This window comes from Amblyomma americanum, chromosome 5 (assembly GCF_052857255.1).
Source record: "Amblyomma americanum isolate KBUSLIRL-KWMA chromosome 5, ASM5285725v1, whole genome shotgun sequence".
In the NCBI taxonomy this organism is placed as follows: domain Eukaryota; kingdom Metazoa; phylum Arthropoda; class Arachnida; order Ixodida; family Ixodidae; genus Amblyomma; species Amblyomma americanum.
Genome location: NC_135501.1, coordinates 71,961,583 through 71,988,451, shown reverse-complemented (window position 1 = coordinate 71,988,451; position 26,869 = coordinate 71,961,583). Strand labels below are relative to the sequence as shown.

The window sequence follows — 26,869 nt, the reverse complement described above, 5'->3', positions numbered from 1 at the left end:
GTACGCGGCATTGGTTTTAGTTCCCTGCATAAGCTGTAAGCATGCAAGGGAGGGTGTGTATTATTTGGAGGGTTATGTTGATGCATATAAACAGTTTTATAATCATATAATTTATTTGCTTTAAACATATTATGTTTAGTAAAGAAGGGATCAGTAGATAGCTGGCTAAGGTTTCCATAAAAGTTCTCAAGAATTCGTAACACCTTTTTTGTAGTCGCTCCAGTTTATTGTAATGATGAATAGCTGTAACTGCCCAAACTAAAATTCTTTTTTATTGAATGTCACCACGTTCCTTTAAGGCCAAGGTAACAATGAAGTGCGTTATTATTAATTCGACAGTAGGATGACAAAATATTCACAGAAGTGTAACACAACCTTAACGAAATTTTTTTTTGCAATGTTTCTGTCATGCTCTGATACCAAACCTCTGTTATACATAAGAAAATGAACGAGGTTTCTTTATTGCAGTTATTTATTGTAGTTGCTCAGTGTAGCTTACGAGGAACCGTTTTGCATTTGTCATCGTCACGCATAGAATTGACGATGCCACCAGAGTAGGCATCAATCTTATTGAAGCACGTTTGATATTCTGAGATATCCGAGTCGGGATTGGCGAGCAAGTAGTAGTGCTCTGAAAAAAAAGATAAAAAAGTTGAGTAAAGGTTACATCGGGAAAAGTAGAATTTCTCCGCGCTTTAATTGGCAGGTTGCGTTGTTTACGGATGATATGGTTCAGTTTAATGTGCTGCTCTCTTTAGCCCATTGCCTTGACAACAAATATCCAGACGAAGGCGTTGTGTAATGAATGAAGAATCACAGCAGTACCTTTCGCAACATCGCGATCAGAAAATTTCGTAAGGTGCGCGGGCGGCCAGCACAGTTATTTCGGCCAATGATGCAAACGACTCGCAAGAAATGTTGAAGTGTTTAGTTGGTGAGCACGCTCTACCTGCTAGCAGGATTTTCACGCGGCTGGACTCCGGGGCAGCTCTATTAGAAAGTTTTTCTAGGCCACGATTTCTGTAACATTGTCAGCATGATATTGTATCATATTGCATGCCACTACAAGAAATCTACGAAATATAAGCAGTGTAAATCACTGCCGATCACACTGATAGATCCAATGAGCAGGAAAGTAGCTTAGTCACTAGTCCTGGCTAGTCCAAGACAGCAAGCATAGCATGCTGTAAATCACGGCCAGAGTAATGCCTCCTGTTCGGAACCAGTTGCAAAAGATGGCTTTCCCAAGAGATTCGAAGGAGACGAAGCCTTCTTATAGTGCTCTGCTGGCGAGGTGGAAGCTTTCCTCGTGTGCTTGTTATTGTCCGTCTGCTGTGGGGACAGGAAGCGGGCTTGTGACGGAAGCGTCGCCATTACGCTTCCGCCTAATGGCGAAGACCGTTGCAGAAAACCAGCCACACGCTTTTGTATTAGTCATCTTGCAAAATGCAGGCGTTAACAATGAGAAATAGACATTGAGAAAGAACAAAACAGAGAAGTTTCTTGTGTTCTGTTCGCAGAGTGATTGTCCATGTTTTTTTTTTTCAAGGTGAACGTATACAGTTAGATCAACTTTCTTGATGCGACTATAACAGTTATACCTGCTCCTTTCTGGCCAGTGTGACATCACAGCCTTTTCGCACGACGCCTGTAATTTACCCCCGTATTGATATGTTCGGAGGCACACCGTACAATGTTAACAAAGAAGGTTAACATTTCAGAACAGCTCTGCCAGGTCAGGAAGAGAATTGGAGAGTACAGATTGTGACACCCCGTCCAAAGTGTCATGGTTGATCGCTGGACATTTCCAAGGCCTAAGATGCCAGCAGTGCTTGGAGATGCGGCCATTACCTTTGCAAAGGTAACTCCGGTTTGGGTGCTTTCTAGACACTTTGCATTCTATGGCAGTGTCCTACCCGGCTCCACTTGTAACAAGTCTCTCTGCTTGGGGGATTGTAGCCGATGCGACCCCTTTTCCAGCACGGCAACCTCCCCTGGGTCTCAGACCGCCCTGAACCCTTCCGCCTGCTCCGACAACATATTTTAAGCACTCGCGGGTGAAGTGTCCCTCCTTGTGGCACTTGCTTTTTGCTTGTGGCCGTGCTTGCTGTCAAGCTACATCGGCTACCACCTCTTCATCGCCGAAACGCGACTCTGGCGCTGCCTTCCCTCGGCTCCTATTTGTTGGGTCTTCTTATCGTGCGCTTGCCAGCGTTATCACCGTGAGATGATCACTGTGCTTTCTTTACATTATGGAACAAATGTAGCGAGGGGGAACCGCGTCGCACAAGCGCATTTTGAAGAGGGCGCGCCAATGTAACGATGACGAAGAGAAATGGGGGCTCGAGAACGAGCAAAGACAAGGTGCCTGTGTTGTTCCTCGAGACTGGCAGAGTGCCGGCAGCGTAGGCAGCAGCATTGCTTGGTGATAAGATTCTGCGGACATAGTTGGTGTACGTGCAGCCTGACAAATTTTAGGTGACACAGAAGAAATGCTGCAAGTCTGGCCCCAGAGCCAGACGCAGGACGCGGCTGCAAGCCCAGTTCGGCCACCAGCCAACAGAGGAGAGCCTTCTGGAGCAGAGGGTGCAGCCATCCCCATTCGTAATAAACAATTGGGTCTGGTCATGCAGCAGCTGCACGCTTCCTTCCAGCGGTTGTCTCGGGAACTTGACGAATAGGCTGCTAGTTTTGGACCAACATGTTGAGGCGGTCCAGACGCTCTGTTTTAGTTCCCCCGCAGTGTGCCGGCAGACCTGTGTCCTGTTAGATCATTCGCTGCGAGCGCCACCAAAGAGCGTGCTTCTGTGCTATCAAACCTGCGGCTCAAGCTTCTAAGAGTGCCACCGCTGGGAGCGTTGCCTTTCCGAGTGTTTTCTGTAGGGGCACTGAAATTAACTCTCTCAGACGACACCGACACGTTGGATGCCTATCCTATCTTGCTTTACGCCATCACTACACCGAATGGCTGGCACAACCAAAGCTAGGTGACTGATAGTGCCCAACCTGCCAGACAGTGCGATGTAGTTACAAATGAGAGCCACGAACACCTGCAGGCATACACCGCACTGAGGATATTCATCGCGGACCTTTATGCTTGTTGGTTTCCTCCGGGTGCATTATCAGCGCGGGCGAGCTGGGCACGTGGAGCCCGGGAGTGATTTCTGGCCCTCGCTCTAGCGATTGGGCGGCTGGCTATGCATTTGATGCCTGGCGCACCGACGCATACCGAAGCCCTGATCGGGACCCAGGTGCTCCAACAAGCGATGCTGAATCGCGTGGTCAACTACATGTTTCGCATAGGCTGGCCTCATTCATTCCGCGCCGTCATGACGCTCGCCATCGTGCGAGACATGGCCGTCACTTTCACGGCGGAGTCCGCATCGCCGGCCGGGCGTGCTGTCGCTGTGCGGGATCCTCCAACAGATTCGCTTGTACTCTTTTGGGAGTGGTCGCGTGCTAACATGGTTGTGGTCTGCTTCTGCTTTGGCTGGAAGAACCACTATTCGAGGTACTGCGCTGGTCCTGCCTCGTCGGCAAACGATCCAGAGAAACTGTGGTGGAAGAGCGGTCCCAAGCTAATGCTTTATAACTGTCACCTCCTATCCTCGGCTTCACATCCACCGGACATTCCCCTATCTCTTCCCTGATGTTGCTCTGCTCGGCGGAAATATGATGGGCTTGGTCGACACTAAGTGGTTGTTAACATACTGGACAAACCGTTCTTAAGCCAACTTGCTCCACGTGCGTCTTTCAGGCATTGAAACAAGGCTCTTGCATTTCGTCGGCGCCTTGTTTAACACCATTGTATACTGTAGGCCGCAAAAGTTTGCGGAATCTGCGATGCGTGACGGAGCGACGCGAAACTGCACAGCTGTGCCATCTGCCGTGACACAGCATGTTGTTGAGGCTCACTCACAGTGCTGCCGGAGCGGGCGTGCCATGAGCCTCGACACCGCGCTTTATGACGGCAGATGACGCAGAAATGCAATTTTGCTTCGCTCCGCCACGCATAGCAGATCCTGCAAACTTTTGCGGCCGACAGTCAGTGTCGTCGTCGATGTGCAAGGTAACGGCCCTGTTTTCCCAACAGAGCTTGCAGTGGAGGGCAGACGAGTTAAGCTCGCCACTCCTGTTCGGCTGATGCCAGCAAACCGGCGTCGCTGTCGATTTCACAACGCACAGTCATGTGTATAACGTACACTCTGTATCCCTGCTTGCGCCTCAAGGCTTCTCGAACACGGTATTAGCCTGTTCGAGTCTGTGGTGTTTTCTTTAACCCTTCATTCATTTTTTGTGTAGCCTTGCCTTGAATGACCGGTGCCAGCTGCCCGGCCTGATCTCTATGACTGTAGGTTTTAGAATGAATCTGCCGCCTGGAGTCTCAACTTGAAAGGGAAGTGCTCTCGTCGCCTTAATCCCTATATCACTGCGCAACTACGTCGCTGAGATTCCTATTTGCCGTTCAGAAAGGACACGCTGTCATGCTCAATCTTGATCATTAACCCGTCGTGCTAATTACCAGATCCTCGCTGGTCAGTGCAAGCGGTTGTAGCCCTTGGCCGGCTCTAGTATCCTTCTGGTCCGCTGAGTCACCTTCCAAGACGCCACAGATTGAAGAAGTTTACAGGTTCGAGCCTTTCAGTGTCAGACGGAAACTTACAACTACCGAATTCAACTGCTTGAAAGCCGTGACCAGGCAACACCACACCTTCCTGGCTTTCAGTCCTGCTGAGCTGGGTCGCTGTCACGGAGTGGGAGCACGCATACAATGGGCTCCACACTCTCTGATACCAATTCTAGGGGAGGAGAGACAAACACCTCCACTCAGGTGCCAGACCTTAAGCAGGACCGAGTGGCTAACCAGCGATAGGTCCACGCCTGACCAGCGGCTGACCGGAGACACGACACAGGAGTCGGTAATAAGGGTGAAGGAATTTAATTAGCAAAGCGGAACAACACTTATCATGTCATCAATTACAACAAAACATGGGAACTGAACAGACAGAACACGTTTTAGATTCTGCACACAAAGTCTAAGATGACAGATGAGAAGAAATACAAGTATACAAAGCACTTTTTAAGGACAGAATTAAGGATAGAGTTCGTAAAGGCGGGAGTGGCGGGGCTTAGCTGTTCGGGTGGTTGAGGTCCGGTCCGAGATGGCGTCGGGCTGTCGCTGCCGGGTCCCCGGAGTCGCTACTCGCTGGCCAGACACTTCGCGACGAGCCGACCACCTCTCGGCTGACACTTCACACCCACCCGCGGTTAGCCAGCACACCGCCACATCCAAAATCTCCACTCCGACTACCCTCCGCCGCATTCTACAGTCCCCCCCGCAGCGTCCCCATCTCCCTCTCTCACAGTCCCCGGACAGCCCGGGGCCCGGGACCGACGAATCAGAGGCTGCGACGAACGTAAACTATCGCGGCGAAACGTCCCGCGCCGAGCCCCTGGCTGGCCTCGCCGGAGCCCCAGACGGAATTCCGCGTACAAGAGGTCATCGGCCAAACAACTGCTTTCTCCCGGTCGGAGACCAGACAGAAGAGGGGGGGGGGGGTGCAGGCGCGGATGTTTAGGATGGAGCCCCGTCGCCGGGCTTAACCGCCGCGGGGCAAAATCGCAACCAGCGCGAATTCTGTTTCACCACCCCCGCGTCAAGAATGTTATCCCTGATAACATTACCATATCAAAAACAGAAGTCGCGCGCGCTTCGCTGTGTGCGGCATGCATATTGTACTGAATACATAGCACAGACACATCCAGATAATACTGCGAAACACAGGCAAAACCCACTGACATATTACTGCGGAATACAGGCGTGCACAAGCATTTAATAGACACACGCTGAAGAACGAACTCGTTACACAAATTCAAGCGAAAAATTCTTGATCTCTAGAGATCATCAACTCGTCGGGCGACGGGCTCCCAAACCCGGCTGAGGTAATCAGCCCCGACATTGTCTTTCCCACGTATGTTTTCGACCGTGAAATCATACTCCTGGAGTAGGAGGGCCCAACGGAGCAGTCGCGAGTTCATAAACTGCGCCTCGCGGATGTATTTGAGTGGTTGGTGATCGGTCTGTAGGGTGAACTTTCGCCCATACAAAAAAAATTAAATCGTTTGATGGCCCAAACGATTGCGAGGCCTTCCTTCTCGACTGCTGAGTAGGCTCGCTCTCTTTGTAGTAGCTTCCTACTTGCGTAGGCGACGGGGTGCAGCACCCCCTCTTTTCCCTGGAGGAGCACCGCCCCAAGACCCTGGTCGGAGGCGTCTGTGCGAAGGACGAAATCTTTTTTGAAATCAGCCACCTGTAGGATGGGTGGCTCTGAGAGCAGCCGCTTCAGTTCTGTGAAGGCGTGTTGCTCCCGGTCCCCCCACTTAACGGTGTTGGGCATCAGCTTCTTAGTCAGGTCCGTCAGGGGAGCCGCAACACTGGCGTAGTTTGGTATGAACTCCCGGTAGTAACCCGACAGTCCCAAGAATGCCCGAACTTGGCGCTTGGTCTTCGGTCTCGGAGAATCGCGGATCTTGCCCAAAATGGCCTTCATTGGGCCTAGGCTGCCCCTTCCAATGGTGTGCCCGAGGAAAGAGAGTTCCTCAAAACCCAAGTGACACTTCTTTGGATGGATCGTCAGTCCGGCTGCCCGTATCCGTGCGAGAGCGAGGCGGAGTGCTGTCATGTGGTCCTGCCAGCTTTCTGTCGCTACCAAAACATCGTCATAATAGTGGTAGACGTTGTCAATTCCTTCGAGCACTCTCCTCATTAGCTTTGCGAATACTGCCGGTGCCGTTTTTATGCCGAATGGCATGTTTTTGAACTGGTAATGTCCGCTGGGAGTTGAAAAGGCGGTCTTTTCTTTTGACTCTTCCTCCAGAGGCACTTGCCAATATCCCTTTGCAAGATCCATTTTAGAGAAGTACCTTCTTGCCCCAACTTCGGCGATTAGGCAGTCCGCGCGAGGAATAGGTTCCGCATCTGTTACCAGCACATCATTGAGTTTCCGGAAATCCACGCAAAACCGGTAGCAACCGTCCGGTTTCTTAACCAAAACGACCGGGGCGTTGTGCGGGGAGCGTGACCTCTCGATCACTCCCATCTGTAGCATGCTGGACACCTCTTTCTCGACTGCTTGCTGGACTGCCTGAGGTAGTGGATATTGCTTCACATAGATGGGCTTATTCGTCGTCGTAGGTAAAGAGCACTCAGCCCATGTCGTGAAGCCTGGTTGTTCCGTGAAAACGTCCTGATAGGTTAACGCCAGTCCCCGCAGTTCCTTCACCTGTTGCGGTGTCAGTTGGCCCGCTATGGCGATGTCTTGGGGGCCCACCTGCTCATCCAATGGCCACATCAGCTCGGTGCACGCCTCGTCCGCTGCTACTGTAGCAACAGTCTGCACCGGGAGTTCTGGTCGCGTCTCGCGGGCATTATATTTCTTTAACATGTTGATATGAAACATTCTCGTAGTGCCCTCGACGTCAACAACGTAATCCACTTCGCCTTTTCTTCCCACGACTGGATAGGGTCCCTTCCATCTCATGGTGAGTTTGTTATGCTCAGTGGGCAATAAAAGAAGCACTTGGTCCCCCTCTTGCAGCTGTCGTGGCCGGGCTCGATTGTCATAGTATGCCTTGTACCGCTCTCCTGCTTGGGTCAGTGCTTCGTGAGCAATTTGGCACGTCGTCTCCAATCTTTCTTTAAGGTCAATGACATACTCGTAAGCTGTCTTCACCTCTTCCTCAATCCTACTGCCCGTCCACAGTTCTCGTAAGATGGCAAGCGGTCTCCTCACATTGCGTCCGTAAAGGAGCTCAAATGGTGAGAAACCCGTGCTCGCCTGGGCTACCTCCCGGTAAGCGAAAAGAAGAGGTTCGATGAATCTATCCCAGTCCTTGGGCTGTTCAGCACACATTCGACGCAACATCTTCTTCAAGGTGCCATTCATTTTCTCCACCAGACCATTCGCCATGGGGTGGTAGGGAGTCGTCGTTTTCAGCCGCAGAGATAAAAGGCGCCCCACCTCAGCCATAAGTTCGGAAGTAAAGTTTGATCCTCGATCGCTGAGCATCTCTTCCGGTACTCCTACCCGTGCAAATATATGCAGAAGTGCCTCGGCGACCCTCTCTGTCTCGATACTTGGCAGGGCTACTGCCTCTGGAAATCGGGTGGCGTAATCTATCAACGTCAGAATATAGCGGTTGCCTCGGCGTGTGGTAGGCTTGAGGGGTCCCACTATATCCACAGCGACTTTGCTGAAGGGGGTGTCAACGAGAGGCACCCGCTCCAAGGGAACCTTCCGCACTGCGCCTCGCGCCACGGTTTTCTGGCATATGTCGCACGATGCGACAAACCTGCTCACATCTCCCTGTAAACCCGGCCAAAAGAAGCATCGCGAGAAGGTTCTCCAGTTGGCACATGGGGGGCTGATGGCAGGGCATCTCGGCAGAAAAAAGACAACAGACCGCATTCTCGCGGACGTCTCCGGTCAGCCGCTGGTCAGGCGTGGTCCTGTCGCGGACGCCAGTTTGTCACGGAGTGGGAGCACGCATACAATGGGCTCCACACTCTCTGATACCAATTCTAGGGGAGGAGAGACAAACACCTCCACTCAGGTGCCAGACCTTAAGCAGGACCGAGTGGCTAACCAGCGATAGGTCCACGCCTGACCAGCGGCTGACCGGAGACACGACACAGGAGTCGGTAATAAGGGTGAAGGAATTTAATTAGCAAAGCGGAACAACACTTATCATGTCATCAATTACAACAAAACATGGGAACTGAACAGACAGAACAAGTTTTAGATTCTGCACACAAAGTCTAAGATGACAGATGAGAAGAAATACAAGTATACAAAGCACTTTTTAAGGACAGAATTAAGGATAGAGTTCGTAAAGGCGGGAGTGGCGGGGCTTAGCTGTTCGGGTGGTTGAGGTCCGGTCCGAGATGGCGTCGGGCTGTCGCTGCCGGGTCCCCGGAGTCGCTACTCGCTGGCCAGACACTTCGCGACGAGCCGACCACCTCTCGGCTGACACTTCACACCCACCCGCGGTTAGCCAGCACACCGCCACATCCAAAATCTCCACTCCGACTACCCTCCGCCGCATTCTACAGTCCCCCCCGCAGCGTCCCCATCTCCCTCTCTCACAGTCCCCGGACAGCCCGGGGCCCGGGACCGACGAATCAGAGGCTGCGACGAACGTAAACTATCGCGCCGAAACGTCCCGCGCCGAGCCCCTGGCTGGCCTCGCCGGAGCCCCAGACGGAATTCCGCGTACAAGAGGTCATCGGCCAAACAACTGCTTTCTCCCGGTCGGAGACCAGACAGAAGAGGGGGGGGGGGGGGGGTGCAGGCGCGGATGTTTAAGATGGAGCCCCGTCGCCGGGCTTAACCGCCGCGGGGCAAAATCGCAACCAGCGCGAATTCTGTTCCAGTCGCATACCTTCACCTGAGTACACCCGTGGACTGCAAACTTATCCAGGCACTAGTGGCGGATATCCTTGGGCAGAAAATTATTTCCCTATATTGTAGTCCTTGGTCGTTGCGAGTGTCTTTGTGCTGAAGGATGGAAACACTCGCTTTTTTGTCGTGTGCTCGGAGCCCAGCGTCATTACTCGTGTCACTGTATATGCACTTAAGAGCTTCGACGACGCTGAAGAGTGTATCAAAGGCTCGAGGTAGTTTTCACCTGAAACGTCCTCTCAGACCATTGGAAAGTGTCTCTTTACTATGGTTAGGCAGGAAAGACCGCTTCTGTGACTTCCCACGGGCTCTAATACATCGACCGTATGCCTTAAGAGCTGTCAGACGCTCCGCTACCTTCCAGCTTCTTATGAACCGAGCGCTTGGCCGTGTAAAATTTACGATGCCAGTTGTATGCCTTGCCCACGTCCTAGTTTACTAGTTTACTTACGAGGAAATCAAGGATGCCTTAGCTTTGCCGTGGAGCTCACCTCAGAGTCTGGGCTTCGTTTAGAGCCCAGCAAGTATTTCTTCAGGTTGGATGAAGCTAATTAGGTGGGATATATCCACCGGCATGGCATTCGCCCAAACCCGGAGAAGTCGCGCTCCTTAATGGCATGCGAAGCTCCCACTCTACCTAAGGGATTGAAAGCCTTCGTCGGTATTGGCGTCTATGTGCGGTGCATTATTGAGGACTTCACGAAACGCCGAAAAAAATCGCTTGGGTATGGGCTCAGGAACACCAAAAAGCCTTCCTCGCAATTAATGGCGCTCTCCTGGAAGCCCCTACCTTGGCCCGCTATGATGAGGCCGCCCCAACTGCTCAACACACTGACGCTAGTCAGGATGGCTTCTGTGTTTTTCTGCTACAGGAAGGCCACTCTGGACACAAGAGGGTTCTGGGCTACGCAAGCCGCCAACTTTCGGACGTTGAGCGATGCCCCGCTCTTAGCGCGAGTCCCTCGCCGCTGGATGGGCGGTCAAGAAGTTTACTCCGTGCCGTAACCATTGTCATCTTAACGTCGTTACGGCCAACAGCGCTCATACCTTGGTGCAGTCATCCCGAAGCCTGAATGTAACAGTCGCGCGCTCATCTTTCCAGCTCCAAGAGGACCATTTCGCCGCTCTGAACTGGCGCTGCTCTGTCCATCTGTACGCGTAAACTTCTTGGACGACGTGGAGAATGCGCAAGGGCAGGACCCTGATTGCGCTTCCTATGTCTCAGCTGACCTGCTGGGATGCGGAAATACAAGCGCTAGTGCTGTTATTGAGTGAAGGATGCCCTTCTGTTAAACGGAACGCGAGCCCGCCATGAATCTCCGATGTTTGCAGTTGCAGCCACAGTTCATGTGCCGTTCGCACGACGCTCCCATGGTGGCTCAAGTCGGTCAGACTAGGATGTATGCCTGCTTCTCGGACCGATTATGGTGGTTCTGCATGCTCCTCTAGAACGGTGGTGATTCGGGCTTGTGGGTAATTCAAATAATGTGTCTTTTGACATCTTTACTAGTTGCTTTCCCTGGAAAGGTCGATGCAGCATGACGATGTAGCATAATTTTGTCGAGCCACACCGTCGAACATATTCGCGTTTTCGAAATTCTAAAAACTGATATGGCTATTACTAATGATCATCTCTAAATCTCTAATTGGAACTAGGCACCTAACTCTAATAGCCAGAAAGGAAAATACGAAAAGTCAGTCAACCAGGTCACTACTTACAACAATTCACTGGTTTTAAGGTGTCCGCCAACACTGGTAATACTATGCCCTAAATCCATAGTTTTTCCTCAAAAATCCTGTTTTGGAAATTACTCAAATTCTTTCCTGAAGCAACTTGTATAATTCAACTAAGCAACCACTTGTTAACAACAAAATTTCTCGTCGGTGTCCTGACCTTATTTATGCTTCAGGATTAAGCATAACTTCAAACTAAAAGTGCTTGCTTTCTCCAAATACTTCCGGGCAAAAGTCAGTGCAACCTATTTCCGGAAATATACACAGACTTGTGCAGACACCTGTAGAAAGAAGTTAGCTCGACGATGGCACCACATCGACGTCTCCCGCAGTACCCGCCGGCTAAACATCACTGTATATCAGTCGTCTACTATATCGCAAGCTTTTGACTACTTGTAGCTATTAACAAGTCAGCGTTTGAACCGCATGGGTTATGTGCATAGCAACAATTCAAGGACACAGTACCACCTGCCTAACATAATAATATAGCTCCCACTGAAGCTATATTTCGGCAATAAGGAGGAGGAGCAAGAATAGGAAAGGCAGGGAAGTTGACCGGAAGAATAATCGGTTTGCTACCCTACACGGGGGGGGGGGGGGGGGGGGGGAAGGAGTGTCGGAATAAAAAATGAAAGAGAAAGGAGACTCACTACGAAAAGTCAGCGTTCGTAAAAGTCACAGCCAGTCGTGCAGGCCAGAAGTTCATAAGAAGCGGAGAAGTGCCTTCGAGACCTTCACCGCCGACGATCGTAGCGGCCAGTGGCCGAAAAGCTGCATCGTCAGTGGGCGTGGACCTAAGCGCTCCAGCGCACGACATAACGACTGCCTTTCGGTGGTATAGGCAGGGCATTCAGAAAGAATTTGGACTATAGCCTCGTCATATACGCAGATTGCACACGCAGGGTTATCACCCATTCCGATTGAGAACGATTAATGGTTGGGGAAAGTAACTTCAAGCCACAGGCGACGCAGCAAAGTTTTTTTCACGTCGTGGTAGGCCGGATGGAAGCCGAAGCTTCCGGTCTGGGTCCAAGGTTTTTAAACGCGAATTGAAAAATTGGCCGGAATTCCACGCGGCAAGCGTTATGTCCCGCGCAAAAGCGCGAAGCCTGCCCGCTGCGTCTGATCACGAAAAGCGGATCGACACAAAATCGCTGTCGTGGTGGCAAGAGCTTCGCAGACACTTTGGTGCAGAGAGAAAGTTTTCTTGCACGCCTCTTCCGGATTCGGTGGTCCGCGTTATTACGTGCCAAGACGTCACGCGTTGGGAACCTACGCAGAACTGCAAATATAGATATGCTGTACCTGACTGTAGGAAATCATCCCTAGGTCCCCCGCGAGACTAGTGGTTATGCTATGCAATGTGTGATCTTTGCTGCGTGATGACGGCTATTCTAGGCGGGCAGAAGTGCTCTCTCTACATTTTTTTCTCATTAAGAAACGCACAGCTGCTGAGATATTACAGACATGCGCACATAATGAGATTTCCTTCAGCATCAGTTTTTAAATCAACTGACTACGAAGCATACACCGATATCTAAGACTTCTTTCTTTTCTTTTTTCTGTTTTGCCTCTATAGTTCCTCTCCCCAATCTGTGGTAGCTAATGAGAATACCTTGCAGAAAAGTCTCCTTTTGCCCTTAATGCCTGTCACACTCTAATTCGCATGATGACTTTCTTGACAAAAATGCTGCCAGGTAATGCAGCGGGTTGACGTTGAAATACATCTACATAGCTTTTTTACTTACGAGTATCACTGTTCTCTGTAATGTTAGAGTGGGCGACAAGGCAATGGTCTCCGTTGACGTAGTCGAGCATGAAGTGGTAGACAGAGTTTGAATCTGTAATAACAATGAGGAAAAAAATTATCGCATACTTGAATGCCCTCAGTATTCAGCTTAAACACATAACTTTAAAACAACAGTTGTTATGATGAGCATAGTTAGGATGAATTTAATTTCCGGCTTCATTTTCATTCAATAGAAGATAATTTAGTAAAGGCGTGATTCGTCTCGGTGTCTTGACTAAAAGTGAAAATGGTTATTCTGATTTAAAAGCTCCTGTCCTGGTACAATATACACTAATTTTCGCCAGCGCTAAACCTTCCGTTTTGTACGACGCTTGTGCCAGAATGCACTTTCTTGCCATTTTGCTTAACGGAGACTTATAAGAATATTTTTCTAATATTATGTACGAAGAAGCACTAAAATATGAAGAAAACATCATAAATGTTGAAATTTTTTAACTGCAAGAAGAGCTATGATCAAACTTACAAGAAAATCAATTGCGGAAGCAAAATTACCCATTCAAGGGGCGTAAGTGGCATATCAGACACGACTGGCGGGTAAACTGTGCGTTGTTGACAACAGTTGTGCCCCAAGAATATGTGCGCATTTAAATACCGCGTTTGAGTGAAGTTCTGAGCTAAAAGCTATAAGCCGAGGGGAAAGGGTATGCCTTAAGGCATACCCTTTCCCATCGGCTTATAGCTTTGAACTCAGACGGCCGCAGTTGTTACAATAGTAACAGTTGCGGCCGTCCTCTGGCAAATCATGCCAGAAAGCAAACGCTTCGTCAAAAGGGCGCGATTTTCTTCCGAAAATTCCGTTCATCTGGTGGCACTCACATGTCTGTCGCTCCTCGTAAAAGTTTTCGCAGGTAAATGAAACGACTATCTAACAATAATGTTTCCAGTGCTTGGTATTTCTTGGCGTTACTTATATCTTTAACATTAAAGGAACTACAGCCTTCACCCGTTTACTGAGGTGTGATATTTATCGGCCGACTGCGATTCTCTTATCAATTTACTGTTTTCTGATAGTTACAGACCTCCTTTATGTTAACCTGTATTAGGAAATATTTCTATATGAATAGTTAGTATTCTCTTCTGTTCTGACGGCCTAAGATTCCACTCACTCTTAATTCCAGTTTTTGTGAATTTCTTATCCTATAAAAAGAAAATTGACACTTCGAATGAACTCCAATGAAAGTCCAGTAATAATAACTACTGGCACGTTCTTAAAAGACTTTTGTCACCTAGTTTTTGAGTGCATGTTTCCTTTGTAATAATGTGTAAGGCATTATTATACATGTATTACTACATGGTATTCCCCTACTACCTCTAAATAACCTATTATCAAATTTATCGTGCTGTTTCGGCTTCAATGGCCGAATTATGACTGTGACTTCAAAGTTCGCTGATAAGTCGCTCGAGATACGAAAAAATAGCGATTTACTGGCTGCTTCGTCGCTTTATTTCACTACAATGCTAAAAGAAGTCTGCCTCAAGAGCTGGAATGACAACGAATGTAGAACCAGTGATTATGTTGCAGATGTTCATTCCTAACATGACCTATAAGCGCACTGATATTACAGTCAACGTTCGGCAGTTGAAACAGAAACCGAAACAGCATGACAGAAAAAAAGTGTTATAAATTGTTTAGCGCTTATAGGCGAAAACTGCGCGGTGATTCGTGCACAGTATAGCCTTCAGCGTCATTATAGAGAAGGAAACACGGCACCAAAATTCGGTGTCTATCCTCTTTTAAAGGTAAGATTTTCACTCGACCACTCACAGTTTACGCAGCTTATGTAAATCAGCGTACTGTTCGCTGCCTCAAAGGTACAAGTGTCGTATATGCTGCAAAAAAGAGAGAAAACGAAGGAAATTATAGAAGTCAACATTAATCAATCACAGCACTCCAACATTGTCTTTACACTGACTGCATTTAACTCTGAAGTACATTGCAAAAATTTTCAGTGGCGTCGTCGCCTTCAAGTTATTGATCAATTAGCTCTCGCCCTACCATAAGATTGCCGTGCCGGTTACATCAGATGGTAGAGCGCCTGGTCCAGTGAAGCGGTTGTCCTAAGCTCGAACCCCAGACCAATTTTTCTTTAACTACGAAGTTTCTGAGAAAGCTGTATCGCTTTCCTTTGTAGCCGTTTGGCTGCGCTTTGTTGGATGATAATGAATAATTACTCTCTTTACGCAGACTTTATCACAGGTGTCTTAGTCGGGGCTGTTTTTTTCTTCCTGGAATACCCTATCGTAACAGCGGATATCGGCGACCACGTTGTTGAGAACTGTAGAGAATTACGCTAGATATAATGCGTGGGGTTAGCAACGTGGTCTCGTCGTAATTACATGCAAACGGCTTTTTTTCAACAATACGATCAAGGTCAAGCGATTGCTTAACATATATAATGTGTGGGTAATATTTCAGAATTAAAATATGCGCTTTTTGACATAAATGTTGTGAACTGCCGCACAAAAAAAGAGAACCTCGAAAAATAACAGGGGGACCACAAGGAACTTCCACTTCCTTTCGAGAATTAGGGCACTCTCGAAAGCCGGCAAGCGCCTGCGGAGGACTAATGCTCTATAGCTGGTCGTAAAAATGGTTTCTACCTGTAACTGCCCTTAAGACGCGAGAAAAATAAAAGTAGCAAATTCCCCAATAACAGCGGCAAAAATAGAAATCGGAGAGCTGGCCATACCATGGCAGTTTGGCAGTTGTTCCACCTTGTTCCTCCTTTTTGTAGCCATGACAGTTGTTCCTAACGCGCTCTCGGCAAAGCCCAAGCCTGCTCGCCACAATCCTAGCCCCTACACAGGTCCGAAATGCAGCAAACGTTCCACAAGCAGGATGAGTAGGCCAGGCGAAAGTGACAGTAGTTCCATGCATGGCGATTGTCACACCCCTTAAGTTGCCTGAAAAAGGACCCTGAACCCGTGCCAGCGCCCTTGCTCCAGCGAAACCAGGCCTCTGATGTGGGTTCTTCTTGCTCCCCAGCGGTTTTAGAATCTTCAAAGACGCCTGACACCACTGGCTCGACAGCCGCCAAAAGCAGGTTTGACGGCCGACCACCGCGCACAACCTCTCGTCCACAGCAGGTTCTGGTAAAGCCCACGCTGCAGTTTCACAAGCCGCCTTCTACCACGTTGCCTCGGCTCGCGAGGCCAGTGGACGCGCCCCCGGTTTCTAGCATGATGTGAATGTCGCTTCCGAACACCGCTACTTCACCAGCGCCCTCCTTTATGAACGGCTTGGAGCTTGTGGCAAGGACCCCACACGTTCGGCCGACCACCCCATTCAAGCCACTTAGTCCACATTTGGCTGTAAGCGTGTCCCAGCAGCCATATGCATTCCACCACAGCCATTCTCTCGCCTGAAACCTCGCTGCACCTGTCATAGCCGCCCGCCTGGGTACCGGGCAGCTATAGGCCTCGCAACATTTGCGCTACTCTCGCGGCCGCAATATACCTAGCCACTTCTGCTGCACCGTCCATGAAGAGCCTGGCCATAACTGGCGCACCACAGCCGCCGCCATTGAGGCCCACTTAGCAGGCTGATCCACATCCCTCAACTGCCACTACGTGTCCCTCGACGGCAACCGAAAGCGAAATAAAACATGACGCTTTAGCGCACATTCTTCGCATTTGGCGAATTGAGCTAAAGCGGCTGCAATTTGTCATTGATGGCTAGTGTTCCCAGCGCCACCCGTTTTTTCCACTGCCCGAAACATTCCGACAGTGCCCGTCTTACCCTCTCTTGGCGGTCGTAACAAACGCAGCTGGCGGAAGCGTAGCAATGACCGATGACAAGGCAACGCTTTCTAAAACATATCGCAAAGTGTTATCATGATTAAAATTAGCCGGGAGTTTGTGCAGGGCTGGCTAAGAAGTTCAATGCATCAGAACGCAAAATTTTTTCTCCGCTGTAGCGGGTAGGAATCCCAGTCGACGGTTTATAACCCGACAGCGTTAAGAAGTAACATCGAGTAAAGCTGACATTTGGGCGAGTTGTTAAACATTTATGGTGGGTGAACAGTGCAACAAAGGCACGACAAAGGCACGACAAGCACTGACTAGCAACTGAGTTTATTGAAGAACGCAAAGTGGCAATATATGCTGAACGTACACAATAAAATATAGAAAGAGAAAAAACGACAAAACGGTAAACAACAAATGCCATGTACAAGTTAAGATATTGAATTTCCTTGTCTCTTAATGCCACGGAAGAATTGTTGATGCTTTTTTCTCCAAGGTTATGGACGTGATACGCTTCCATGATTTCGAGCGTCACCTTGTTCTAATGATAGAACACCACTGCTGTCTTCTTGTACAGAGGTTAGCATTTGCCGCTAGCAAACTGATTGCCATGTGCAAACAAGTTTCGCAGGCAGAACCAACAAAGAAGGTCGGCTGCCAGGTAGGACATGTGTCGCCCTGCGTTGGCTGCGAAGAAAACGTCGTATACCAGATACCCCTCAAGTGCGGTGTCGCCTATGTTGGGGAAACAGGCAGCTGCCTGAATAAGAGCTCAATAAACAATGAATGCGCAAAAAAAGACCCATTTTGCCATGTTGCCTTTCACTGCGCTAGGTGCGAGTGCAAGCACGAAAAAGAAAACGGATATGAAATAAAACAAGAAAAAGATGGCCCGGTTCCTGGGACAAATTTTCGCTGCAAAAAAAATGCAAATGAGAACCGCTGTACAAGACAGCAGTGCTGTTATATCCTAAGAACAAGGTGACGTGCGAATCATGGAAGCATATCACATTCATAATCTTAGAGAAAAGTGAATCAGCAATCCTTCCGTGGCATTAAGTTACAAGGAAATTCAATATCTTGACTTGCACGTGGCATAGGTTGTTTACCCTTTTGTCGTTTTTTATCTCCTTTTATACCTTATTGTTTCCTTTCTTCAATTAACTCAGTTGCTAGTAAGCGCTTGTCTTGCCTTTGTCCTGACTTTGTTGCGCTGTTCAACCACTTTGAGCGTTAAGAAGGTCGTGTCCTCGAATAGCTGGTGTCGGCGTAGTACCACGAGAACCTCCAGATAAGCGATCTTGTGGAGGTACGGGGAATCGAGCCCAAGTCTTTGAGATTGCGTGGCGAACACGCAATCTCAAAGGTCGTCGGTTAGAAGTGAATTGAAGTGGACCTAGTGAACGCGATGTGGTCTTTGACTTCGTGCAGAGTATTTGTATACTGATGACATGTACAGGGTCGTTCAAAATGTGTGCGAACACTGCGCAGCGTGGCCGCGCTCCGCCGAGCGTCAGCGCATCCGCCGCGGTCGCGCATCGAAACAATGTGGCGCAGGCGCACAGGAGACAGGAGGCGGTGCTTCGTGTCGTCTGCTACAGTGCGGAAGCGCAACGTGCTTGCTTTGCTGGGAAGCGCACCTAACTGTGTGCTGGCAGCACCCAGGCGCGCCGAGATGGCATTGTCGCATTTTACTGACTGCAGCGTGTTGTTCATGTAAGGGCGTCAACTGGCAGAGGGAGCTAGCTTGGGCACGACAATCACTTATCCTCTGGCGCGGCTGATAAGCTGCTGCAAATACGTGCCAAGCTAAGCGACTGCTCTGGACTAGTGAATGATTCTCGGATGACTTGTGAAAGCACGATCCACTGCACATTCTTTACTTTCATCGGCTGACAAACGTCAAGCTATCAGGTTTAAAAGTAGTGATGTCACTTTTTTTCTTTCCATGCTTATTTCTTATGCTGCCCCAGTAATAAAAGCGGTGTAACAGTCCAGGGGAGTGTCATTTTTCGCCGAACCTTGGGAGAGCAAGCGATGTCTCGTGTTCCGGAGAGCGAAAGGTAGAAAATTGTAGCGCTAAGCCTACAAGCATACTCTCAGAGGAGGATATCAATGTTAACAAATCGGCTACTTTCGACCGAGAGCCGGATTGTTCAGGCATACCGAAAGGAGCGAAGGATCAAGGATCATCAACGGACAGGCCGCCCAAAGTCACCAATGAAGACGACGACATGAGCATTGTTGCGGCCGCTGTGGACAAGCCCACTGCCAGTGCGACTGAAATTAAGAATACTGTCGGGTTTCCAGGTGTGTCGAACGCAACAGTGACGCGTCGCCTGCGCGCGGCTGGCCTCAAGTCAAGAGCAGATGTACAGAAGGCACTTGTGAGCGAGAAGAACAAGGAGAAGTGCCTGGCATTTGTCCGAGATCATGAGCAATGGATAGAGGAGCACTGGGGAAGGTCGTATTTACTGACGAATCTGCTTTCACGACCAGGTGGGACCAGCGTCAGCGAGTCTGGCGGCCTGAAAACTGCCGGTAAGTGTAATCATTTAAGCAATTGTATCCTAAAATGAAGGATCATTTTGGGCACTAGTATTTACTGTTATTAATCTTTACACGTTAATATGTTTGTTCTAACAAGTATCAAGAATAATTGTTGCAGTGGCCTAACAGCTGTAGTTCTGCAAAGCGCGTACATTAAGCAAAATATCATATTAAACATCGACAAAAATAAAAAAAGTCTCTAAAATAACAGCATAGCTACGATCAGTGACGAACGCTACAGCCATAATAACGGGAGTATCAGAGTTTGTGTCAGTTAGGGCTGAAATCTATTAATATCGAGTGTTATAAGCTGGCGCGTACATTTAAATCGCGCAGAATATCTTGTTCATCAAGAAATAGGGGAATTGTGATAAAGTGACTGTAGGATTGGTTAATATTTTAGGAATTAGTTAGTGGCAAAGGAGGCTGCTATTGCCCTAGCGTGCGTCAGTACCATAGCCAAGATCATCTTGTCTGACAGTAATGCAGCTGTTCACAACTTTTGTAAGGAGGTGGTCCTCAGTCAAGCCGCCAGATTACCCCTCAAGCAGAGAGGTCTCCCTCATAAGGGTTCCTGCTCATGAGAGCATTCCGGGGTATGAGGCTGCTCACAGTCTCGCACAAGAATTATACATCCGAGCTTCTCTGGAAGTGCCCCTGAGGGGGAATAAAGACCCTCTCATGAGGTATAAAGAAATAGCCGAAACACCTAGGCTGGATAGGACAAGACTCTCACTTCCTGATAGATAGTTACTTGTCTCGTCATGTTGGCGATTTTTAAACGTGTACTGTATTCCTACCATGTGCTAAATGTCCGTAGAGGAGCACCGACACCTTCAGCGTCTATAGCAGGATAAAATCTAAACTTTTGACGCGCTATGAACGCAAGTGTGTAAAAACTGAATGCGCACATTTTTCTGGGAGTGCGTGGCACGTAAGAGCTTTTTTTTATGTCTCATGACGAAAGTAGTAAATAATTTTCGGGACACACTGCGTAGGGTTCAGGGTGAACTAAGGAAAAAAGAAAGATGCCAGCAGAAAGTCAAAAAGAACCGGTGCAATGCTTGAGCAGGAGTCTTAGTTCGCTATGCAGAGTAGATTTGTGAGCAGGGTTTTTCATCGTTTGCATTTTCATGCATCAATATTCTGCCAAATAAGAGAGAGGATCGTTTTTGTAATACGATGCGTAATGGGCTTGTTTGGGATTGCAATTCATTTCATGCTCTTTCGATGTTTATTAATTCTTGGCATTTGGTAGTTCTACTTCTATGTGTTCGGGCATTTGGAACGCTTTCACGTCCCCACAAAATATTAGCAGCTGGTAATTTAATCCAAAAAAGTAAGCAATTTCGTCGTTGAGAACTAAAAAAAAAACTTCTTTTCGACGCGATGAACTTGACTGCGAAAGGGTGCAGAAAGAAAACAGCTAACAGTATACAGCAGTGGGCCGTGTGCCATGAGCAATCACAACAGTAAATGAAATAAGCTTTTTATGTTGGACAACAATGACCGTAGAGGCATTGAAATTTTAAAGCTAATTATATAGTCTCAGATTTTCCTCTTGTAAATGAATTCTGTGCGCCGATCTTGAATGTGATTCCAGCTAAAGCCTTCAATCAACCTAGGCGCAAACGCTTCTTTTGTGGCTTTCATTCCTATAGCCACTTATTATGATGTCTCTGGCCCCAAGTATCCTGCTGCAAGGAGCGTTTAACTTGCATAGAGACCAAGCTCCGCGTTCTTTTTATTGTCACCGTCACCACCTGAGACTTTTCGACTGGAAGACTATAGCAAATGTGCTTCCTGCAATAAATATTTGTTCGTGATTAGGCCCTTTCCTTGCGTTTACATGCGGCTGTTTCCTTGGTGTTACGCCACGGTACACCACGTTGGAAGAAAGCGATGCCGGCAGAAAGCGTCAGCGGAGACATGAAAAACACGTGAGTGGCGCGGCAATAGAGGAGAAATAATTCTAATAAGGCATTTCAGTGCTACAATCAGGGTCATTTGACTTATGGCATGAGCTTCCAACCAAATACATTGTTGTTCAGCCTTCTTAATGGTGCAAGTAAGGATATCCTGAGTTAAGAAAAAGTCACACGATTGTACAAATTTACATTCATACCTTTTTTTAAAAAATCGTAGAAGGTTCGGTGTTTTCTTTCATTTCTATAGTAAGTTTCGAAGTACTATCAAGCAATCTGCGGGCTATTTCGTCCTAGGCTGATCATGGACCCAGGAGAGCAAAGCTGAAGCCAACTCTGCGCACACGGTTTAGCAGCTCCTGCTGTAAAACATCTCATTCGACTTAGGAAGAACGGACAGAAAACAAAGCTGTGCTTCAGAGTGTGGTCAAGTGCTGAGAATGTCTCGCTGCGCCTGCACTCTGGGGAGCACCTGACTGCTGAGTCGGGGGAACCAAGTTCGATCTCGGCCGCTGCGGCCCTGTTTTGATGGAGGCGAAAGGAAAGACGATCATTAAATGCGCTATATCCGTGCATGGTAAGAATCGCTGAGGGTCGAAATGATCCAGATCACTCTACTACGTCGACGTCTCGCATAGCGTGAGTAGCTTTTGGGCACTTCACAGCATAAACCAATCCAGACTAGAACTGAGAAATCTGAAACAGCACCTCCATTTAACCGAGTACGCTCCACGGGGACACAAGCTGCGGAGCTGACGTGTGCGGGACCAACAACAACGCGCTGCAGTCAGTAAAAAGCGACAATGCCATCTCGGCGCGTCTAGGGGCTGCCAGTACACAGTCATGTGCGCTTCCGCACTGTAGCAGACGACACGAAGCACCGCCTCCTGTCTCCTGTGCGCCTGCGCCACATTGTTTCGATGCGCGACCGCGCCGGATGCGCTGACGCTCCGCGGAGCGCGGCCACGCTGCGCCGTGTTCGCACATATTTTGAACGACTCTGTACATAAGTAATACCCCGGGGGCGCTGCAACACGCTGTTGCGTTCCACTCTTAAAGGCGAAGCTTAAGCGTCTTCCATTTTTTTTAAGGTGAAGATGTTTATGCAGCTGTACACACTGTGTCGTGTACAAACACACTTGCATGCTGATGGTGATACTAGCCCCTAAGCGCTGCCACTATCAACTGGGCGGCGTTTAAAAAAGTTTGCGCCGCCAATGCAGATGAAGCGTGTCTTTATGGTTGCGATAAGGCAGCGCAGCATGGGAAGCATTCTGCCGGTGTTTGATAAGGCGCCTTTTCAGGTGACGTGCCAGCTTTCAATGCTTCAATGTGCCCCGAATAACTGCTTGCTAGAAAAACACGCCCTCTACAAACAGGAAGAGTTCCGGGGCTAAATTGCAATGTCGCCAGAAGAAAAACGTTCGACAAAAGCGTGCATGACGTCGTTATGGAAAATTTCTCAACGTTACGAGTAAGGTCAAACGTATGTTCGCTACTAAAGTCAGCTGCGATTTTGCACTGACATCTTTAATTTGTCTAGAATGGAGCTAAAAAATTGTCTGTTTAAACGCTAGTTACAGAAATTTTATCTCAAGCTTTCTGCCGGTCGGTGAGCGCAACTCACGGGGTTGTGTCTCCCACATTCCTGTAAACCAGGGTGTACTGAGCCTTGGTGCCGTCCTCGGATAAAGAAAGTTTCTCGTACATGTCACAGTACACAGAAGGCTCGAGATCTGAAGTGGCAAGGTCGTCGAGCACAGCAAAATCTGAGAGTACCTGCGAGCACATCAACGCAATAATTGCAGTTACGAGCGCCAGTTAGACATCTTACCCAATTTATACTGCGTCTTCTCACCATCTTCTTTGTAACAGGACGAAATATTTCCGCCTTGTGCTTTTTTGTTCTCGTTAGAAAGAAAGGTACATTCTCTATTGCGCTGTGGATAAAACAAATTGTCAAAACACACCCGGCTCACGTTGATCTTTCTCCAACTTTCCACACTGCGTAATCTACTCAAGAGTACTGCTAAGCAAGACAACTTGTTTCAACTGTTATCATGTAGAAAAGCGAAGACTTTTAAAGGTTCGCACATTTATAACACTACGGGTATTTCTTGGCATGTGCAGAAAAAGGACATTGAGGACAGCTGCATCCAAATATAGTTGATCCTAAAGAAATGGCAATCTTGCTCATTGTATATCTGTTAACGGTTGTCCTGAGCAAGAAACCTGTTTGTACTGAGCAATTTCAATTTAAAAACATTGTTGCATTTGATTCAAACAGTGCCCCTTCACATCGATGCGTCGATGTGAACGTGGGTGTACTATATGATTGTGGTATCCCCGTCAATTGTTGATGTCGACCATCACAGCTTACTAGCGAAATCAGCCAGCTTTGGTGACGCCTTGTTGCCATTTTTGATATTAACCAAGTAATAAAGCTCCATTTTTGTTAAGGATGGTCTCTTACTCTTTGAAATGCCGTAGTTTATATTACGAGTAGACTCATTCAGTCCGCACATTTTCTAACTTACACCTAGCTCTTGCAACTGTCGGGCTTGAGCAGTTTCACGCCTAGGCCGGCTTTCTATTGATACAAACATGACATTACATCAATTCACGAGGTCAAGAAACGATAGAAATATGTGCTGTGGAAGTGTATTTACTTACTTTACAATAGACAAGATGGCTAGGGCAAAAAGCTGCGCGAGTAGCAGCTTGACGATATAGGGTTCATGGGGATCAAAAAATATCTCTCTTCACAGCGCCTAATGCGTGCTTTTGCGTGCCTTCGTTTCAGTTACTTATTTTGCACATTAAGGGGAGGCTCAATGAAATATTTGCAATGAGCCACCATTACATATGTAGAAATTATTCTTAGCTAGAGGAATGGAAGTAGTGCGCGTGAACAAAAGGCGAATATTTAGGGTGCTTTGTAAAGTGAAATATAATGATCAGAATCTGAAAGCCACCCTCTCTCAATAGGAAGCACTTTTGTCTAAGCACGACAGGACGAGAGGGTGCTGAATCAGTAAACCACTAGCGGATAAACACCTTCATTATGATAGTTTATTGTGAACTTCCAAATAAAGGTACCACGTTTTGAACACCAGTCGTGAGATCACTATCGTAGTGTTCAATTTGAGCACCAAATTGTTCGCGCAAGTAGCATGACAGTAACTTTTATAGTACTGCAAATGGGTACCTCCCTCAAATTTTTCTGTTTCCATGATTCTCGCCAGAATAATTTGTTTATAATATGTGATATCACTGCCAAAATCAACATTCGCTGGAGTGCGTACATTTATTATAGTTTGAAGTCAATTGGCATTTACGTCACCTATTTTGCCTCGATGCAAGAAATTTAGCCGAGAGTTTCGAAGCAGACTAAGCAGAAAATGTTATGTTTTGAAACGAAATAATTTCTACCTAATAATTTGTTGATGTCCGCATTCCGCCCTCACGATAATTGAAAGTCTGCAAACGAACAGACAATCTCGAGTAACTCAAAGTGAAATGTGAAAGTCTTCTTTTGCTTTTTAGGGGGAAGGTCATTATTTTCCGACAATATTTCATTTTATAAGGCTGTATTTACCCCGGAATCTATAATGCCGTAAAAAACATATGCCAAATGAGAACACCATAAATGCATAAGCGTATGTTATCCACATTCCGCTGTTTTTAAAGCTGCCTGCTCCCCAAAACCTCGCCTTACCACACTGCGTTTGTAATCAATGCCTTTCGCAAGTAGACAACTTCGTAATGCCAATACTCGAATATTCTCACACTTTATAGATTACAGAAAAAGGCAGTTCGTATAATCATGAAAGTTTTATATAACTGTTATACAGACCCTACCTTTGTAGAACTCAGTATAGCACGATGCCAGAAACTTACCGGAGACGATTAATGAGGCTTTACGAGGGAGGCATTAAACCTAACAACAATACTCTTAGCAGTATCGCACGCAGCAGTGCAAGCAACAGTTGTCAAGTTCAAGAATGCGAAATTCCGCACCTGCCGACTAACTTTAGGCAACTTATGCTGAAATATCTTCACCCGTTTTTCTGGAATTAACTGAATTTTGTTGTTTATTTAATGTATGAAATTGTATAAACATGTATCGCCATCATGCTTGCTAGCTGTATGTCCCCAAGTGCACGGGACCGTCGGGCAAGTCAAGCCCATCTTGAGGCTTTTTGCTTGCGGCCCCTCAATGCCATTGATGTTGAAAATAAGCAGATTGATTGATTGGCTGATGATTGATTGATTGATAATACGGCATAATGCTAAGCGATGCGTGTGTTACACTTTAACGAAAATAAAAGGTTAACGAAAGTAAACGTCTATAAATCATTGCTTAATAGTATTAGACCATCAATATTATTCAAAGATCTTCGGGAACAACCCGCCTCGCGTGGCGTGTGCGCACCGTGCGACAGAAAGCCTCGCTCAGCAATCCCTTGACGTGCTTATATATTGCACAAACTTAAGTGAAAAACCTGATTTTAAAGTTGTATATTCCTCAGGAATAATTTTTAGACATTGGTTTTGTCTGTTCCCAGACTAGAAAGCACCATTTTGTGCTGTTCTTACCTGCATCGCACCGCACTCCCGTGGATTTTGCCGACAATCTCGTGCACAGAAGCAAGGAAAAGTTATCACAGTCGCTAGTACCGCCACCGTGAAAATGATGTTGAAACGCTTGAACGAATGCATTCCAAGGGCTCTTTGAGAAGTATGAAGAACGGTAACTGTAGTCTGAAAAATTAAGTACAAAAATTTCTGCTCCGGAAACAAGCAACAAAACAAGCGTTCATACTCTGTAAAGCTAAGCTAACGGATCCCAAGGCAGGCCAATATTGTAAAGGGATTCACTCCTGAATTAAATACAAACGTATTTTCAAGTAAACAATTCCAGAAGTACACGTATCGCTAATATAATTTAAGTTTCATGCAAATCCGCTAGTCAGGGGCAGGGGAAGATCTACAGAGGTTGCTTACATCCCAATCATTGCGAAAGCACGGATTTGTGCAACGTAGAAAACGACAATGAGCGGGCAGTGCCGCGGCAGGGAGCAGATATAAGTTGACGAAGAAGGCGTTCTGCAAAGAACAGCGTGAGAATTTGGTGCAGTATAACAGGAGAGATGTTAGGTTACTTCATGGTTTCTATATAATTCGTGTAAATGCAACGTTGCTTCACTTCAAAAAAAAAACGATCGGCTATAGGCTAGTTAGCGCGGTGAGCGGCTTTTGAAGCTAACCGATCCGCGCCGACGTAGGTTGTGGATATTGAAGTGATTTCAGTTGCAAGCCTCTGAGCCTCCGGACATACATCGGGAAGAGACGATTTTGCTAGGCTCTGCACCTATCCTAGTTAGTGCTTTCTCACTAAAAAGACAGGAGCCGCGCAGTAAACAACACTAGAAATAGAGAACCTCTGGGAACACTTCGTAACAGTGTACATATTTTCGTTACGAATTAAGCACCAGCGTTTTCAATACCGCAGGAATAATACACACCGCAGAGTCACTGGGCCAGGCGCTGGCGGTCTATGTTCTGTGAGCACTGTAACAGCTCTCTATTTGAGGCCAGGGTTTGCTCTTTATTCAAGTAGACCACAACAAGTTCCAGTGCAG

General features: G+C 47.6%; 1 protein-coding gene across 1 annotated transcript; it reads right to left on the bottom strand.

The window, feature by feature from the left end:
- Positions 1-29: 29 nt before the first annotated feature.
- Positions 30-26,869, bottom strand: LOC144134784 (uncharacterized). The gene is made up of 6 exons (XM_077667612.1): positions 26,753-26,869; positions 25,824-25,988; positions 22,852-23,003; positions 14,771-14,835; positions 12,944-13,036; positions 30-631 (listed from the first exon to the last, which is right to left on the bottom strand). The coding sequence occupies exons 2-6, from the start codon at positions 25,944-25,946 to the stop codon at positions 486-488; spliced, it is 579 nt and encodes a 192-aa protein (XP_077523738.1). The 5' UTR covers positions 25,947-25,988; positions 26,753-26,869; the 3' UTR covers positions 30-485.

Coding starts and splice junctions, on each gene's coding strand:
- LOC144134784 (XM_077667612.1), bottom strand. CDS start 25,946: ATGCATTCGTTCAAGCGTTTCAACATCATTTTCACGGTGGCGGTACTA. Junction 13,037..14,770: donor TTACATAAGCTGCGTAAACT/GTGAGTGGTCGA, acceptor TTGTTATTACAG/ATTCAAACTCTGTCTACCAC. Junction 632..12,943: donor TACAGAGAACAGTGATACTC/GTAAGTAAAAAA, acceptor CTTTTTTTTCAG/AGCACTACTACTTGCTCGCC.